At 38.0% G+C, this 19297-nt stretch overlaps 1 protein-coding gene across 6 annotated transcripts in view; it reads right to left on the bottom strand.

Annotated features, from left to right (window-relative positions):
- Positions 1–19297, bottom strand: part of mitfa (melanocyte inducing transcription factor a) — a 211086-nt gene that overhangs the window by 32324 nt on the left and 159465 nt on the right. For all 6 annotated transcript variants that reach the window (XM_052017550.1, XM_052017552.1, XM_052017553.1 and 3 more), the window contains exons 3-4: positions 5365–5592; positions 1444–1467 (exon numbers count right to left, since the gene is read on the bottom strand). In XM_052017550.1, coding sequence (XP_051873510.1) covers positions 1444–1467; positions 5365–5592 — 252 coding nt within the window. The remainder of the gene's footprint in view (positions 1–1443; positions 1468–5364; positions 5593–19297) is intronic.

Genomic DNA, 19297 nt, shown 5'->3' with positions numbered 1-19297 from the left:
TCCTTCATCATTGCTGGTTTTCGATGCTGGAACACCCTCCCCAGCAGGACTGCAGTGGTTCAAGAAGGTGGCTCATTGACCTTCTCAAGGACAATTAGGGACTGGCCATAAATGCTGGCCTTGCAGTGATAACCCCATCCTGAAAATAAATAATTAGTAAATAAATAAATAGAAAAGGATGCCTTGTGTCATTATACAGAAAAATATACAGAGCCTTAGACTTGCCACAATGATCAATGCAAGTTCTGACCTTGCCATTCTTTACACTTTTAAGATAATATAACAGATTGGCAAACTTACAACACTTTATATATCGAACCATTCAACAGACAAATTGAGCTGATAGCTTGTCTTTCATTTTGAAGTGAGGTGTGTTCTTCAAAATGGATCAGACTTCCAGATGGCATTATTGGACAGGAGTCACGGATGCTGTATTCAGCACCGATCCACAATGGAGATACAAACTGCAGATGCTGGAATCTGGAACAACACACAAAAAGCCGAAGGAACTCAGCGGGTCAGGCAGCATCAATGGAGGGAAATGGACTGTCAACAATTCGGGTCGAGACCCTTCATCCCGAAACATTGACTGTCTATTTCCTTCTATAGATGCTGCCCGACTCACTGAGTTCCTCCAGCTTTTTGTGTGGTGCCCACCCACAATATATTATCAAACTAAAATCATTCTGAGTCTAAAAAAGTGTTTCTCCTGAGTTTTCCCTCAGTAATATTAGCAAAGCAAAATGTACTGTGGATGTTTTTATGATTTTTTTGAAAATTCCTGGTTGCTAGAATACAGGTTTGAGACACACACAGCAATAATGTGCTCTACTATGTCACAAGTGGTATGTAGGGTTACCCACATAAGAAATCACTAGACCTGGCTGGGCCAGATTACTGTGACAAAGCAAAATATGACTGCACAGACAGGGTTTAGACTGAAACGTGATTCAGCTTGAGTTGTAACTGCAGTTTCTTCCTATTTGATTGCACAGCAACATGAAACTACACAAAGAAGGAGTACACTTCTGTTCTTGCAGTGTGGAATCATGTGGCCACCACCTAGACAAAAACAAATCAAGATATTTGGTGCCGTTAACACCCGATCTTTCTCTACTTCTAAGAAGACTTTTTTTTAAATATGGATTTTAGGTCTTATTTCTGGTGAGCAGTTGTAAATGACAGACAAAGTAAAACCATTCAATGCCAACAGAAATAAAATGATGATGAGGGGACGAACAAGAATTCTGCTTTTACTGGCCTGCACATACACATGGCTTCCACTGGACCCTGTGGGAAATGTTGGCCCTGTGGAAATCTTCATAGCTTTCACATACAACTTGAAATGGCAAACATGAAACGTTTACTAATTTTAACTATTGGTACAATATAATAAATTCAGCAGATTTTCAGTGAAACATTAATGTATAGTATAATTATTACCATTTTCATTTCCGGCAACCAGACCTGTAAAAGAAAATGAATAGTATTACTTCCTCTGCAAAAAATATTGCTAATGAGCGTGTGCAGCTTGTCCATGAAGTTAGATTTTAAAAGAAACCTAGGTATTCCTACAATGAAGTTCAACACAAGGTAGAGATAAACCTTTAGAAGCCTCAGACAGAGGAAGTCATGCTTAAAATTATTCTCATAACAGATGTCCAGTTGAGGACATTGAATACATTACTTTCTGAGATGACACTTCAGACAGTTACCATATCGCCTAATTTGAGGAAAGCTTTAGATATTTGGCATTTGGTATTTAAAGGGAAAAACATTGAGACGCAAAATTTGTCTATATTTGGCACAAACAGGATGTGATGAGTAGAGCGAATTTGGTTGGGAGCTTCTGCTAGGTTATGCTCTTTCTTTCAACTATAATTCACCCAAAAGCAGCCGCACTACCACAAACTATCACTGGATTTTGAACTTAAATGTCAAATATAAATAAACCATTCACAATAGTTCAAAACAAAACGTAGTGGTAAAAGCTGCACCCTCCCTTACCACAACCTTAATCCTTTCCACAAAATTGGTCACACTTTCAACATGACCTTGTCACCATTAGGAGTTCTTGTTAAATTTATAAACCTTCAAGGATGTCCTTAAAATTATGCTTTTTTTCTTCAGATGCAATAATACAATCTTAGTATTTTGCCAAGAATATGCAAACTTTTTTATCAATACAATTAACATATGACCTTGTGCCGATTTTTAAAAAATGCATTTTCACTTATTTACATAAATTTGTCAACATGTGACAGCCTGGATGGTATTTAAAATGCTTTTTCTCCCCCCAATAAAATCATTTTATAATCTATAAATTACTTAAAAAAAAACATTGGGTGTGCTTTACCGTTGCACTGATTAACAGCACTATATCAGCCATGGATCAGTGAGCAATGCTCTCGCTGCTGTGTTCAAATTCCGTTCATTGAAGCCCTACTCCAGAGACTCCAGCGCAAACAGCTAAGTTGAAGGAGTACTAAAAGATTTCATAGCAATATTTTCAAGAAGAGCAAGGGTATCATTTGCACTATCCCAACAATATTCTTCCTTCGCATAACATCACTTTAAACCAGATTTGCCAAATTCTAGTTGTGTCTGAGCACTAAGTGGCCAGGCACTGCAAATTTTCAGCACCAAAATGTGCCCCATTGTACGTCAGTCAGAGGACAAACACCACAGGCAAAAAGAGGGGTTCACTGGACCCTGGCAAGTTAGATTGTGGTGCTGGGGTAGAGGTGTGGCTCTGAGGAGGTGGGGTTAAGATGAATTGGGACCAGCTGTTTGAAATGTGGAGGGAAGGAGATTGGGTTGGTTGGATCCTGGGACTCAGGAACAATGGCTAAGTTACCAAACAAATGAACCAGAGGCCTGGACTAATAATGCAGAGATCATAGTTCAAATCCCACCAAAGCAGCTGCAGAATTTAAGTGCAGCTGATATTCCAGAAACTAGAAAAATGCAACTTCTAGTCTCAGTAATAATGACTACGACAACTATTGAATTATCATAAATGTCCTTATGGGAAGGAAATCTGCCATCCTTACCCAGTCTGGACCATGTGTGACTCCAGACCCATCCCATGTGGTTGACTCTTAAATGCTCTTTGAAATGACCTAGCAAGTCATTTACTCAGAGGGTAATTTGGGATGGGTAATAAATGCCAGCAACACCCAGATGTGAAAAAATAAATAAAACAAAGGAGGGAGAAAGCAGGAAAGGTTGGGCATGAAGGATGCAAGGTACTTAACTGAAATCCTGGCAGGCATTCTAGTTTGGCACTGCCTGGGAAGAAGTAGTGGTGATTCTGGACTGAGTGGGTGCTCCTAAAGCCACATGGGTCATCTTTCTCCATGTAATGCTCGAAAAGGAAAGCTGCATGGAGAGAGATGTCCTCTCCTGCACCCTTTTTGGGGATGCAAGAGTGACTCATGGCTGCAAGTGCCTGGTCAAATTTCTGCAGTGACACGGGTAGTTCCAGAAATGGTTATTAGCTCATTTTACTCCAGAAGAGGAAAATCAATTTTTAGTTGCACATCATTGAAAAGAATTATGCAATTTAATTTTTAGGTAATGTTCTGAATACATCGCTTAGTGTCAGGTTGCTACTTTGCACAGGTAACTCTAAAAGTATTTCATTAGCTGCGAAAAACTTTGCAGTCTTGAGATTATGAAAGGTGCTTTGTGAATTAAGTCTTTATATTTAATACATATTAGAAAATATTAAAATATTATTTAGAGAACTTCAGACAATAAAGGCATCTCTTTCTGTGCAGAACCATACAGAGTGACAAAATAAATAAAAGGATCCTCAGATCCATTTATCATATATTTATTCTTGTTTTAATCGTCATCAGTTTAAACAAGATTTTTATTGCTGTTTTAAACTATGTACTTTGGTTTGACGACTAATCTGTGAGGGCACTTTTGAATTTTGACAAGGTCAGTTGTAGCTTCAACTATATTACAAGTAAATGCCTGACAATAGTGTTTTTACATTACATGCTCTTTTCAGACAGAGTATTACACAAATCTGGTTTAAGAACAAAAGTATTTCATATTTGGCACCAAATCATTGCTGTTCTGGTAAGCACATCAGAGCCAGTTATTTAAAGCTGGAATATATGGAAGCACCCAGAGGACTACAAAAAAAATCCTTATCTGCAAACCCACCAATGGTGACATTTTATTTTCAGTATCTTATTTTGTGAATTTACATTGCAGAAGGGATTTTGTATTTCTGCAATCTGCCTGTTTCCACTGTCAATTTTCACTCAATTTTCACTAACGTTACTAAACATATGGTGCTCGTTCCATAAGATGACAATAATTTACATTTTCGAATGTTACTCCAAATGTTACAATTTAGAAGATTGCATTAGGATTATTATCATCAGCAATTCACTGCTGTAAAAGAGACTAAGTACCATACACCATTCAGCAGGCTTTGCGGCGGGTGATGGGGGCAAACTAGATTAATATGCAATCTGCGACTAGATTTTTATTGTGTCCTTACTAAAGTTTTATTTTATTTCCAATAGAAAGAAAACCATATGACAATCTGCATACTCAGTTTTAAATTGTGGAACTTTTAAATTTTCCTCCAATGTGAATGCAAGGTAACTCTTAATGGGTCTGCACATTAAATTTGAAAATGTAAGGGTAGGCACATCAGCTGAGCAAACCACACACTTAAGTACTTAGAATGAAATGGTCAAAAACAGTAAATCACGAGAAGGATATGAAGAGCAATTATATAATACTCCTTCATTTCTCCAGGATAGATTTTTAACTAATGTTACTTGTATTGTACACTGTAATACCAGGCTTTAAAGGCAGCCTGTGTCATTTCTAATAGAGTGACTGACAAAACATTAAACTTATCAAATGTAACTCTATTAGATCTGATCTGGAGGTTGATAAACATATTTAAAAATGACTACGATCCGACTGCAGATTCAATGATTGTTACCACATTTGATCCAAGAGATAACTTTGTTCTTAATTAAGTTCATGATTCTGTTTTGTCAGCAAAAGATTGATAGGATTTTATTTTTGTAATACTTTGAAATATGCTGCTTCATTAAGAATCCTCTCCATTTTCTGCCTCCATAAATAAACCAATTTGATTTTAAATATTCAGTGCTCTCATTCATGGAGTTCAGAGACAAAATTCTATTAATTGACATAAAATTAACAATTAATTTTATCACATAATGAGAAAGAACAAAATTCAGAAAAGCAGAAAGTATTTGAAAAGTTGAACTAAATAAACCATTATTTTAAGTTGATCATACTTTCTGTAATTAGTTACTTCCAGGTCAATAGTAACCATACAAAGAGAAAAATTAGTATTACCTCTTTCTCACAATTTGAGCTTATGTTTAGCATGGCCATTGGGCTGTTGGGTGCACTGCTTCCATTCCCTGGTGGCATGACATGATCACTTGGTTGGTTGGAACAGGGCATGCTTAAGGCCTGGTTTGTCAATTTATTGCCCAAAGTGGTTGATAGATACTGCTTAACCTGCTGCCTCTGGGCCTGCTGAATGTGATATTTGGTTGGATTTTCAAGGTGAGTTTGCACCTATATGCAGAACAAAATAAAAGAAAAAAGCATTAGTCTTCTGTTCTCATCTATTATTAAAGCCTAGTGTTGCACACAGTCTAACAAAAATCCTGGCATCGCAGTGAATTCTTACTGTTGGAGGAGCTGAAAATTTCCTTTGAACAAATGAGGCAAGAGGAAACATTGAAAACAGCAACAAAAATCCAAGACCAAATAGCCCGTCATAAGAAGCTTAAAAGTGTTCACTTGTAAGATTTTAAAGCATCACACTTTCACCGAATTTGCCATGAATGAACTGCAAGTACAGCTTAAAGTATGTATTTACTATTCCTGTTCCATAGTAATAATGAAAATACTTGAAACTACAAAGACATATAAAATCTCGAAGCCAATTCCGGCATATTAAATATAAAAAATATTTTATACTATAATTCAATCAATTCCCTTTTCACTTGCATCTAACTGCAAATTTTAGCATTAGAATGCAGTTCTTTCAGTAGATCCCCAAAATCTATTTAGAACTTTTGGATGTCATATTCATTACTTTAGGAATGATAGAATATTCACAACACGCACAGTTTAATAAGTACTTTCATGAGATAATCAACACGAGAATAACTGATACTGTGCAATTGAAAAAAGATATGCTTCAATATAGAACTGAATAAATTACCAAATGCAGGTTAAATATAGTACATTACAGTAAGACCTACCTGATAATGATTAAGTTCCAACATCTCAGGTGCAATAAAACATTTACTGTGCTTTGAAGCAAATTAACCAGGAGGTTTTGGAAATGCTACCTTAAATACTTCACTCGATTGATATCTGTCGACTATGATCCAAAATGATCTACCAGTGGCCTAGATAAAATAGCATCAGAACTTGTTGGTCTTAAGAAAAATGTCTTGTTTAATTAGTTATGCATATAATGGTATCAACAGCACACAGAAGCAGCTTTCAAGATGCTATGGTAGTTAGCCGTTTAAATTAAAAATTATTTGCCATTAGCCGTTTTACATAGCTTTGACGTCACTGCTTTTGTGCATAAAATGGATTCTTTCATGGGGCAGCCATGATTTTTTGACTAATAATTGCTCCAAGGCTAATTCATTTCTTCGTTCCAGTCCTAACACTATAACTAGAAAAGTGAACAAGGCCAACAAAGAAGACACTTACAGAAAGAAAGCTCTGTGATGGAGTAAGTTGTGAAAGGATCCAAATGTTATGGGAAATGTACAAATAGATTGGCAAATAGCACTGTAACTCTCATTTCTCCTTTTATTTTGCTTGGCCCTTTTTCTCCAATTTTTCCTTCCATTAGAGGCTGTCTGTCACCAGTGGATGGAAGGATCCAAAACTCAATATAATGGATTAAATTGTAGAACTACATAAACATCTGTTTTCTTTCTCTCTCTAAAAAAAAATGCCTTGTTTTTCCTTACTAATCCATCTTAAAAATTTTCCCTGAACCAGCAAAAGAGAGAAAAAAAATCACAGATAAATCAGATGTGCAATAATCGATGACAGGCATCTATGTGTCTCAAACCACTGATCATCTGACCAGTTGGCATAAAACTTCATTGCATCAATTACATGTGGTTTTACAGCAACATTTATATTTCTTTGGGTTTGCAACAGAGCAAAAAAAAAACTTGTATCACAGCTATTTGGAAAAATGAAAGGAAATAGAGGCCATAAGTAAGACCACGACTAAATCAATACGTTGATCAATAATATTGATGGTCATGAACAAGGCCACTAGTTGCAGTTTGGTAAAGAAGTTTTGTGAATTTGTTTGCATGGCAAGAACAAGTGCTGAAACACTGACACAGGTCTTTTGTTCACTTGTACTGATCATCCATTTGGCCCTTATTGTAACCTTCAATGATAAAAATTACTGAACTTCAAAACAAGAAGTTGCTCCTGAAACTTCAATGCAGTAAATGTATAATGAATGACTTCAAAATCAATGCCAACATCTAGAAAGCTGTTGATTTGGCATGTGCCTCGCTATTCTGGGGAATGTGAAAATTCTTCCAGAATAACATCTTAAACACAAGGGGGCAATATTTTCCTGAGTGCAATATAAGTGCGCAAGACGGAACAGTTGTGATTTTTCACTTTCTTTGAGCTACAAGAACATTATAACTAAGCTGAGATTTTAAAATATCACATATATCAACTAACAATGGAAAATAAATGCTTGAAAATATAAAATATCAATAGAAATTTCTTTTTAAATCTATACAAGAAAGTTTTTAATGCCCAGAAATGGCTAAAAAGACTGAATTGAAAACAGTAGGTCCAGTTTTTGTTACAAGTCCACATGAAAAGCTGCAGCCCAAGAGTCCAAACCAGATAAGGGAAAATCATTAGTGTTTGCTACAGAAAACTTTATTACAAATAATTTGGAAGTTATCCCCTTCAAGCTGGGCCAATGCCCTCCACAGGAAACAGACATCACATTTTTATTACCGAAGCAAAACTAACGTCAGTACCATGTCACTTTTATAATAACTTATAGATAAGCAATTGATGACTTGCACAAATAATCCAGTTTCAAAGATTATGCTTTGCTAGCAATCATGATTCTCAGAAACAATCTTTAATGTTTTTTTGATAATACATTATCCATAATATGTCCTAAATTAAGGCCTAAGTAATATTGTAAGCTTTCTAAAGACTCAGTCAACAGTAATTATTAAATATGAAATGGTATTTTCTATATTCAGACTGAATAATTCGCACCTTTAACCGAAGTGTGCTTTGGCTTTACCTAATGATAGGTAATGCATAAAATCTTTTGATGGACAAAACCATGTTCATCTGAAAAGTGCTTCAGGCTGATAGAATTTGGCTGAGCATGGAGAGCTGGTTACTCTCTCACGTCCAACCTCTACAAAAACAGAGGTTGTGTTTCACTTCCAACGTTCTTCATTTTCAAACACTCTCTGCTTCTCCAACCAACCAAAATCACACCAACACACTTCTTCTCTGCCACTGTTCAACTAGACATCTCTGATGCAGTTCAAGTTGATGCTCCTGTTGTTTGCATGTGGTGACTGTATCCAATTACACCACCTTCTCTAGCAGCAAGTTCCAGGTATCAATCATTCTGTGTAAAAAAAATCCTTCCCATCAAATCCTCGCTAAAACTTATTCCTCCCATGTTAAACCTATGCCCTCTCGTTTTTGATACCCCTACCAAGGGAAAAATATTTTGACCATCTACCCTCTCTATGCCTTTTATGATTTTATATACCTCTATCAGGTCACCCCTCAACCTCCTTTACTCCAGGGAAAACAAACCCAGCCTATCCATTCTCTCCCTATAAAGTCCCCCAATCCAGGCAACATCCTGGTGAATCTCTTCTGCACTCTTAACAGCCCAACCACATCCTTCCAATAATGTGGCGGCCAGAACTGCACACAAAAGTACTGTCTAACCAGTATATTGTTAAGTTGCAGCATTATGTCCCAACATTTATATTCTATGTCCCGATGTATGAAGGCAAGCATGCCATGTGCCTTCTTCACCACCCTATCTATCTGTGTTGCCACTTTTAGTGAACTGCTGACCATCTGTTCATCAACATTGCTGAGCACCTTATCATTTACAATATACATTCTACCCCTATTTGACTTTACAAAATGCATCGTCTCACACTTGTTGGAATTAACTTCCATCTGCCAATGCTCTGCCTAACTTTCCATCTGATCTATATCCTGCTTTATTCTTAGACAACCTTCACAACACCAACAATTTTTGTGTCATCTGCAAATTTACTAATCATACCTTCTACATTCACATAAAGATTTCCAGTCACACTGTAACATGAAGCTTCATGATTCACTGGTAAATACTTTAAGCATCTATCCTTCGCTATTATTTGTTTTCTTTACTACTTATAAAGACTGGACATTAATACCCTGCAGTCCAACAATATATAAATGCTATACTACTCTAATATTCCAAGGAGTCCTGCTTCCATGCTAACTTTTCATTTGCCAATCTCACAACTTTACTTTTACTTTGACATGTTGATATTCATGACTTATGGTTCAGATAATCTTCCATTTACATGGCTTTAAGCAAAATAGATTCCTGAATTAAGTTCTTCTTCAAGCTCACAATTACCTGTAACATTATTATTTAGCATTATGTAATTGAACATCTGTATTGCACGAGTAAAGGACAATCGCTTATTTTCCAACACCAAGAAAATTCCACCAAGCACTTCCTACTGTGAGTCCTGCTTGTGATCTGGGCACAGTTTCTGCACCAAAGCCACATGCAATGTGATTATTGTTTGTACAACACTCATTTTAGAGTATGTCAGGGAAACGTGGACCACATTGGCCTGATAGCGTCTCCCACAGTACTGCTAGGCAAATATAGTCTTACCCTGGCAATGCCAATCTATTTTCCTATAATTTACCATATCCTATCCACATTAAAATTGTTCATCCACCCCGCCCCCCCCACCCCCACAACAAACAGTTCTACTCCTCTGATTTCCACAAGGTCTTTCCATGCCCCGACGTGATGCCCTGCGATCAACAAGCTCCCCCCCCCCCCAACAAGGTGACTCCTGGCCTCTCATTCCCGCTGTTCCTCCTGATTCCAGGACTCCACTCGCTCACTCCCCTTGACCCATTCCTCCATACACCCACAGACAGAGAAAAAGAATGGCATCTTCTTCCCAATCCCCATCATCTTCTCTCCCTTCACCACCTCTCCTACACAACAATGACCAGTATCTTCCTTCCCGTCTCCGATCATAATCTCTCTTCCCTCAAGCATCTAACTGCAGTATAGGCCCCCAGTGTTGCCCTTCACTGAATGACAATAAAAAATGCTGGAAATCTGAAATAAAAACAGAAAATGTCAGCCTGATGTGTGTTTTGAGCATTTCTTGTTCTTATCACCTTTCATTAGGTCTGCGCCCAACTTCCCACAGTTGACCCCAGGAGAGTAGAGCCAGAGAACACACTTTCAAACGCAGAAATGTGCCATGTCTGATCACGGCCTTAGTCACACCTGTATTTTGTGCAGTGGATGAAAGGCCAAAACTTGCAGATGTACTGGAACTTCCAGGTCAGCAATCTTTGCACAGTGCTTTTGATCACAGAAATATTTTGGCACAGAAGGAGATGTTCAGCCGACTGCTGTGGCAAAATATCTGATGCATTTCACAGGAGCATTATCAAATAAAGTAAAATTAAGCCACTTAAAAAGATATTTAAGCTTATGTCCAAAAGAATGGAGTATCTCAGAGGAGGCAAAAGGGGTTAAGATGTTCGGGGAGGAAATTCCAGCAGTTAGCGCTTTGGCTCCAACATTGGGGTGATTAAGTCCAGTTTTGAGCTCACTGAGAAAAGCTTAGACACTTTAGTTTAAGGGGATGGCAGGTATTACAGAGATTGGGAGGAGCGAAATCAAAGAGGGATTTGAAAACAAGGATAAAAATTTTAACTTTGGAGGCAGGGCTTGATTAGGATCCATTAAAGATCAGCAGGCAGGACAAGGCAAAATCTTCTCAGAAGGAATGGTGAAACTGCTTGGTTCATAATCAAAGTACTTAAAGTCCTACGAAGGATAAAAACCACTGAGGTTTTAGTAATACAATATTTACATAAAAATCAGTCTTCAATTGCTTGTTTTGTTTAAATAAAGATCAGATTGTCTGTGATCAGAAAATCAAAAGATCAAAATGATTTCCCTTTGTATCCCCAGCTCTTATGTAGAATTAAAACTGCAGATATTTTGATGCTTGTTTACTGCAAGCAGGATGTTCATATCTTCCTGAAAATGACATTTACAACATACATTTTCTGTTGTTAAATTTAAAATGTTTTGTTGAGTTTTTGTGAGAATCTCTACATCAAGATGGGTTGGTTTGAAAGGTATTCAAAATAATAGTTTGCAGCTGAAAACTGATGTTCGATTAAAATGGAGAAGTAGGTCAATATCTGACCTTAATTCAAGCATATGACATAGTGAGAGCTTGTAAGAGTTGGACAAAGGCTAGATATGCTATGCAAAAACAACCTACATTCTGCAAATTTATGGAGATTCTTGAACTCCATCCAACCTTTTTAACATGCTGCCCAAATGTAGCATTCTTATCAGAGTTATACAGCACAGAGACAGGGCATTCGGCCCAATGAGTTTGTGTCAGCCATCAAGCATCTATTTACACTATATAATCCCACTATATTCTGCCCATTTTCCCATCAGCTCCCCCCAAGATTCTACAACTCACCTACACACTGGCAGCAATTTACAGTGTCCAATTAACTAATCAATCTGCATGTCTATGGGCTGTGGAAGGAAACTAGAGCAAATGGATGAAAGCCAAACTGTAATGTGGAGAACGTGCAAATCCCACACAGACAGCACCAGAGGTCAGGATTGGATCACTGTAGCCACCTTCAGGGATCTTAAGACTTTGTAAACCAAAGTCCTCTGTTCCTCAATACTCACAAAGACCCTACCATTCATTGTGTATGTCCGACCTTTATTAGTCCTCCCAAAGTGCATCACCTCGCACTTATCAGGATTAAATTCCATCTGCCATTGCTGTACCCATTTTACCAACAGGTCAATATCATCCTGCAGCCTACGACCATCCTCCTCACTGTCAACACTACTGATTTTTGTGTCATCTGCAGAATTATTATTCAAACCTCCAACATTCATATCTAAATCATTAATGTACATAATAAACGGCAAGGCTCCCTGCACAGGCCCTTGTTTACACCAATGCTCACAGGCTTCCAATCCAATCACCCATTATTATCAAGCCAATTGTGAATCCAATTTGCCAACTTGCCCTGGATCCCATGACCTCTAACCTTTTGACTAGTTTTCCATGTGGGAACTTGTCACAGATCTTACTGAAGTCAATGCAGACAACATCAACTACATTGCTCTCATCAATATGTTTTGTTACCTCTTCAAAAAATTCAATCAAATTGGTCAAACAAGATCTTCCCAACTAAACCAAGCTACCTTTGATTAATCCCTGCTTTTCCAGGTGCAGATTATTCCTGTTCCTCAGAATTTTCGAAGAGCTTTCATTCAAGTTGTTTTAAATTTCTATACAATGAGATTCCATATCCAAAATGGTGAATCACAATGCTAGCAACCCAAGGGACTGTGTGGAGTTTGCAAGTTCACCCTATTATTTTGTGGGTGAACTCCCACACCCCAAAGGCATACACATAGGTTAATTGGCAACTGTAAATTGTCTCCAGTACAGACAGGTGGCAGGAGAATTGGGGGAGTTGACTGTCACACAAGGAAAAGAGAACAGATTACAGAGAAATATGTGGGGAAGTGAGACTGATGAGATTGCTCAGAGAGTCAGCACGTACTTGATGGGCCAAATGATCTCCTCCTACGTCATATATGGAAAAAAATGAAAATGTGAGGAAAAACTACAGTGCAGAATTCTTTTATTTTAATTCAGAGAAATAACATTCTAGAAACCAAAAGACAGAGCGCTGGAACATATTTTTTCTGACAACTTGGAAGAGAACCACTGGCGAGGTGCACTTTACGGATCAACACATTCATGACACTTCCCCCTGCGCATTGCAGTGTAGATATACAGAACAAGCTGAAAGTCAGATGCTGTGCAGCTGACTTCCAATTCTGCTGCTGGAGTCAGCCCCAAGTCCAGATGCAGGGTATAAATGTCCCAAGCTGAGCAACAGGATACATTCTGTATCTGACCTTCAGTTTACAAAATTATTTGAAAGGGATTAACAAACTGCATATTAAAGCTAAACGAATATTGAATGTTTTATTTTGGTCATTAATAGTGTTCATTAATTTACATAATTTAAATGTACCTTTAAATAGCCTGTGACTCTTAAAATTATTTAAATCTATGTCAAATATCTTTGATAATCAGAGATATTTAGAAACAGTCAGATGGCCTTAACAGCACAAGCTACCTGAGGATTAGTTGCTGCTTGTGGTCTGCTTCAGTTCATGAGACAACTGCAGCAGGGAAGCCCAGAGTTGAATTAGATCCAAGGGGCCACAAAAGTACAGCTGCAGGGATCATGCAGGAGGGGAACGCGAGGCTTGAGCCAGGTCAAGCACTCCATTCCTGTGTATCTGTTCTCCCTGTGCATGGTATACTTAATTAATTACCTTGCTAACTTCACAGGATACTCCTGCAGACCCATAGGGCGCAGAAGTCTGAAACTGAAAGCTTACACTTTTTGTGAATAACCACTCTGCACGAAGCAGCAAAAAAAATACAAATGCTTAAATTCTGAAAGGAGAAGCAATGGAAAACTCTGGATATTCTCCGAGATCAGTTTGGGGGAGGAGACAGCATTTTTATTCCAGATGTTGACCATTTCTCAGGGTGCTGCTTGGTCCTGAGCACAAGGTCCCCACATTTGAGCAATGCTTAGCAGAACATTCTAAAGTTGAAACCAAAGCACAGAAGGACAGAGCAAACAAATTGTACTAAAGGAACTGAAAGGTTAACTGCTGACAAACAAAAAGGCTAATTAACATCATCAGTTCATTCAAAGTTCAGTTCCACTTCTAAAAAACTTTTATTCTTTGTTTGGCTTTGTGAGCTGGTAAATGCAGTCTTCACGGTGCTATGCAAATAGTTTAGTAGATGAAGAAAGACTATTTATTCTTTAGATAATGCACCAAATAATCTTCTGTTGTAACGTTCAACAAGGATTTCAATCCGCAATATGAACTAAAAGCAGGTGACCACCTGACCTATGGATGCTGCCTGAAACACTTCAAATCAACAAGGTTTTGTTCTCCAATTATCAGGACTATCATATTGTAATTCTTTCAAGTGTACTTTTGCCCACAATGGCTCTATTCCAAGCACACAGTTTAGCTGAATTTCTCAGGCTGAGACCCAAATTCGAATCTTAGCTATGTAAGAATTTGTTCTTTGAAGATGCATAACGTCATTAAAGACAATGAGAGAGCAGAGGAATCCAGAGCATGACTATAGGTGTCCACAAAGGCTCTATTCTCAGTCTTTAAAAATCTCCCCAGGCTTGGCACAGAATAAGTACTGCCAACATGTAATCAAGCGCTGAAGCGTTCGTGGTCACAGAGACAACTTGACCTCATGGAAAGAAATGTGCAGGGGTGGAAGCCAAACAGGAGGGAGTAATGAGGAAGGACAGTTGTGGAGGTGAAGGAGATGGAAGAGGAGGTGAACAGCAGAGGGAGCTGTATTATTTAACTGAGCGGCGATTAACTGCCCTTTTCAAGTGCTGTTTGTGTGTAAAAGAATTCAATGGTATAAGTTGTGACGCTGCTTAACAGGATGGGTGAATAAGATGCACTGCTCAAGTTCCACGCTACTGATGAGGTGTGAGGTTAGTGGGAAAAGATCTTCAGCATTACCTTTTATAAGTTAACGTTAAGTAAATTCTCAGGGGATGAGGATTCTTTATTTAACAGTCTCAAGAGCTCACTTGCAAAATAGTTGTCCAAGGACTTTCAGAGACTATACTAGTTAAGTTGATTAGCCACCAAAGATGGGCAATAGGTATCACAACGTGTGCCTGTTTCTCCTCATATTAATGCATTTACAAGATTGCTGCACATAGCCAGGACTAAAGCTAAGAGAGGAGCAGGGTCCAAGAACATAGCCATCCTCAGCAGTTGGGTATCAAAAACATACTCATCCTTAGAGGATGCTGGTGAAAACCACAGTAAGCCAGGATACAAAACTCTGGTAAGTATGTACAATGATGTACCAATAGATCTGCCAGGAAACCTGCATTCAGTAATGGAGCATACATTCCACAACATCACCCCACACAATACTCACTAATATATTTGTCTTTCTCTTAAGGTACATGGTATTGCCTAAGCTGAAATAAAAACTAACTTCAGAGAGAAACAGATACATCTGTATGATCTTCACCCAATGGAGAAGACAGTGCCCTCCATCACTGAAATGGCCATTACCGAGTTGAGGCTGAGATATTTGGAGATATGCTCATTACCAATCCTCCTATTCACAGCCTACCTCCTCCTCATCCTGCTATGATTGAAAAGCTGCAAACTGTGTAAGCATACATCTCTTACATTTTGTCTGCCCCCTAACCATGACCTTACCCCTCCCTCCTGCTTTTTCATTTGAAGATAGTTAGAAACCCCAATCTGGCCATATAGGGATGCAAGAAAAAGGCCAGTAAAGATGCCGAGACACTGCTCATCAATTTCACATGCAGAACCATTAGTTTAGATCCTGGCTTCTTAGAAAATATCTTACAGATGGAATTTGCATGCAATGTGACACTGTTATCTATAAACAGGGAAGAGCACAAAGATAGAACAGGTGGCAGTTCCCAGTGGTAACAATGCACAGGTTCTCTGCAGAGGATGCCAGTGTGAACTTCAGCATGCTAGGGTACAGAACTCTAGAAGTATGCACAATGGTGTACCAGCAGATCCTTAACCACATCAAATGTCAAGGACTCACAGAGCTTGGAGCATAAAATCTGTTGTTCTGCTGGTACGAGCAGTAATTTGTCAGATCAGTAATTGGTCAGTAAAGTGGTTAGATCTGCTGGTACAACCAGTTTAACCCTCTGTACTCCCTGGTGTTAGCTTTAGAGGTAATATTCATAGCCTTTACTATAAATAACTTGGAAGTGCCTTTGAGTTTGTTAATTGTTCTCTTGATGTATCTGTACATAAATTTGTGTTAAGTTTTCAGGTACCAAACCATTCTGTCTTAGAGTCAAAGCCTGAGATTATATGATAAATAACTGATCATATTACCAATATATGAATACTGGATTCCTATCAGTGGCCATGAAATTAATAGTCTGGATAATCAGTCAACAATGAAGGAAGCTGCTTGCCATTCACCTTATGGATACTTGATCACAACAGCATGCTCCAATCCATCATCTTTTCCACATATAGCCTTTTACAGATGATCAATGGCACATGGGAGCAAGGCAAGAAACAGAGAGGCTCTTCAACAAAAAGGATTGAAAAATTCTCACTGAGCCCTATGAAGTCTAAACCTCCAAGTCTGTATCCAAAGCAGTAAATATAAATTTGATTCAAGTTATGTACAGAAAGCAAAGTATAGTAAATTCAGTTGAGATTAAGAGAGAAATAAAAAGGGACAAACAGAAAGGGTAATTTTAAAAAAAATCTCCAATATATTCTCTCAATAATAATATTCCACACTTACAAATGTAACTTTTCAGAGACCAGTGAGCAGAAATGATTTTTTTGAGTTAATAACACACTTACACCCAAGTACACCTTCCCTTACTCTTAGTCATCTATAGTACAGAACCAGTAGTCAAGTAGCTCACATTTGAGACAAAGATTTATAGTCAACAACTACAATCGCACAGAGTGAGGAGCAGTATCTCTCTAACAGCAATTTTCAGATTTCTGCATTTAAGTGTGCCTGCTTGGAATCCAAAATCTGCTGGAGGGAGTAGTTAAATACTAAGGCTAAATATGTTATAAAAGAGCATCTCTGAGAGCCATTTACGCTGCTCCAATAATGGGTAGCTCAAAACAATCATTAGCACTCAAATTTTAGTTCATGAAATTGATCATTGAAAAACCTCACCTTTTCAATTCATAAACATGGAACAATGTAGAATTGTGTAAAAGCTATGGACAGCTAGTTTCTGTTTAGATTGTCTACTTATAATTACATTGGATTTTGCTGTGAACAATGAGAAAGAGGCAGCAGAGTCCACTCCCCTTTCCACTGGCATTGTGGAGCAAGGTTAGCAGATACTTATTAGGCAGAATGATACACTAAATATTTTACTTTTTTAGATTTTTATTGACAATATGGAGGCAAATAAATGAAACAAACAACTTTTAAATGTAAACTAGTTAAAGGAAACCCCCTAACAAAGCGAAATTGGATCAAAAGCAGTAAAGGAGTCAAGGACCAGAATAAATTATTGGATTAGTAGTAATCTTTGATCTTGAATTATTCAATTTCCATTAAATACTCATTTTGTTCTGTTGCTTGCTAATTTACTTAATTTCATGTACTTAATGTTCTGATTGTTGCTGATGGAAATCATACATAGTTCTACAAATCACAATTCAGGAAAGGAACTTGCTGAACTTACAAAGACAACATTATAAAATAGGATGAATTAGCAAGCAAATAAAGGAATAAGTGAAAGGGAACGTTATCAGAACAAAACTCTAAGAACAAGAAAGTTTTGGAGTACACAAGGATAATTTTTTAAATTTAATCCATCTACGAAATGATTGAATGATGGAGAAAATGCTTGAATCTCAAAAGTTTATGTTACAAAATCAAATGGAAATTTGAAACCTAATGTAAGGTGTGAAGGTTCAAGTTGACACATTATTCTGGTTAGAGCCACCTAATAGCACTGTCCATTACATCTTTATCTTGTGCAGATGGAACAATAGTTAACCAGACAGGATTTAGCCATGTTATTTATAAGACAGACTTGTTGTACCTGAGCTAGAGACTATTAGTTTAAGAGCATGCCTTCAGCACCACAGGGAGGATATTGTCTGGTTCCAGAGTCTTTGCTGTATCAATGTTCTCAATATAAAATGGAATGAATTGGATTGCTGGAAAACAGATATGTGACATTGGGTACAAGAAGCCACCGAGGAAGATTACCAATTTGGCAGCCTTGGCTGAGGATGCATCTGCCTCTGACTCTGAGCTAAAGGATCTGTCCCCATGACCAGCAGAAAAAAACTTTCCATCTGCCATATCAATTCCCTGCAAAATCCAAACAATCTCAAACAAATCACCCTTTAATCTCCATCATTCCAAGGAATAGTGCCTAGTTTATGTAATTTCTCTTTTTACAATTACTGTAAGGGTGAAGCTAAGAGAGGAGCAGGCTCTTAGCTAAGGGTTAAGCTAAGAGAGGAGTAAACGATTACTGCAAGGGTTAAGCTTGTGAATCTGTGCTGCAGTTATCCAGAGCCAATGCATCTTAAGATGGTGTATCCAGAACTGTACACAGTCTCCAACTGTTATCTAACCAAGTATGTGTATTGAAAACAGAATGGTTTACAGCACAGGAGGTGGCCATTCAGCCCATAATATCAGTGCCTCAAGCTGTTCAATAGGATTGTGGCTGTAACAAAACGTCCACCTCTTTATACTGTGAATAGGGTTGCCAACATTATATCTCAAACAGAACACCCAAGGTTGTGGTGGAGGGCTATTCTGTGCAGAGTCATACTCAGAACTACCACTGTTCCCAAGGCTCACCAACACTTACCTCTGAAACTTCCATTACTTAACACTTTATCCAATTAGGAGCTGTTTGGATTGCAACAGGTCCACTCTTGTGGTTGTCTGCCACCGACTTGCCCTCTGCTATTTGCCCAGGGATCTTACTGCATAGAAGCAGCTCTCATGTGGGCAGATGGCTCCCACTACCAAGCTTCCAGGCAGAGCCAACAATGAATTGGAGACTAGAACTAATTGTTTGAAATCACATATTTAAAGTTACAGATGTTCTTTCAGTCCAACATTAGTTTGAAGTCTGTAACATTGATCAATAAGCCTCTCCTATTTACAATATTCCTAAAATGACAGATTGTCTACATAGCATTTCCATAAAAGTACTAGCTTCAGTATTCCCATTGTACAGAATTTCACATAAGACATTTGCCAAATAGAATCCCCTATCTACTGCATTTCTAAGAGTTTAT

This window comes from Pristis pectinata, chromosome 6 (genome assembly GCF_009764475.1).
Source record: "Pristis pectinata isolate sPriPec2 chromosome 6, sPriPec2.1.pri, whole genome shotgun sequence".
In the NCBI taxonomy this organism is placed as follows: domain Eukaryota; kingdom Metazoa; phylum Chordata; class Chondrichthyes; order Rhinopristiformes; family Pristidae; genus Pristis; species Pristis pectinata.
The sequence above is the reverse complement of the archived record's forward strand: the minus strand, read 5'-3'. Positions and strand labels throughout refer to the sequence as shown.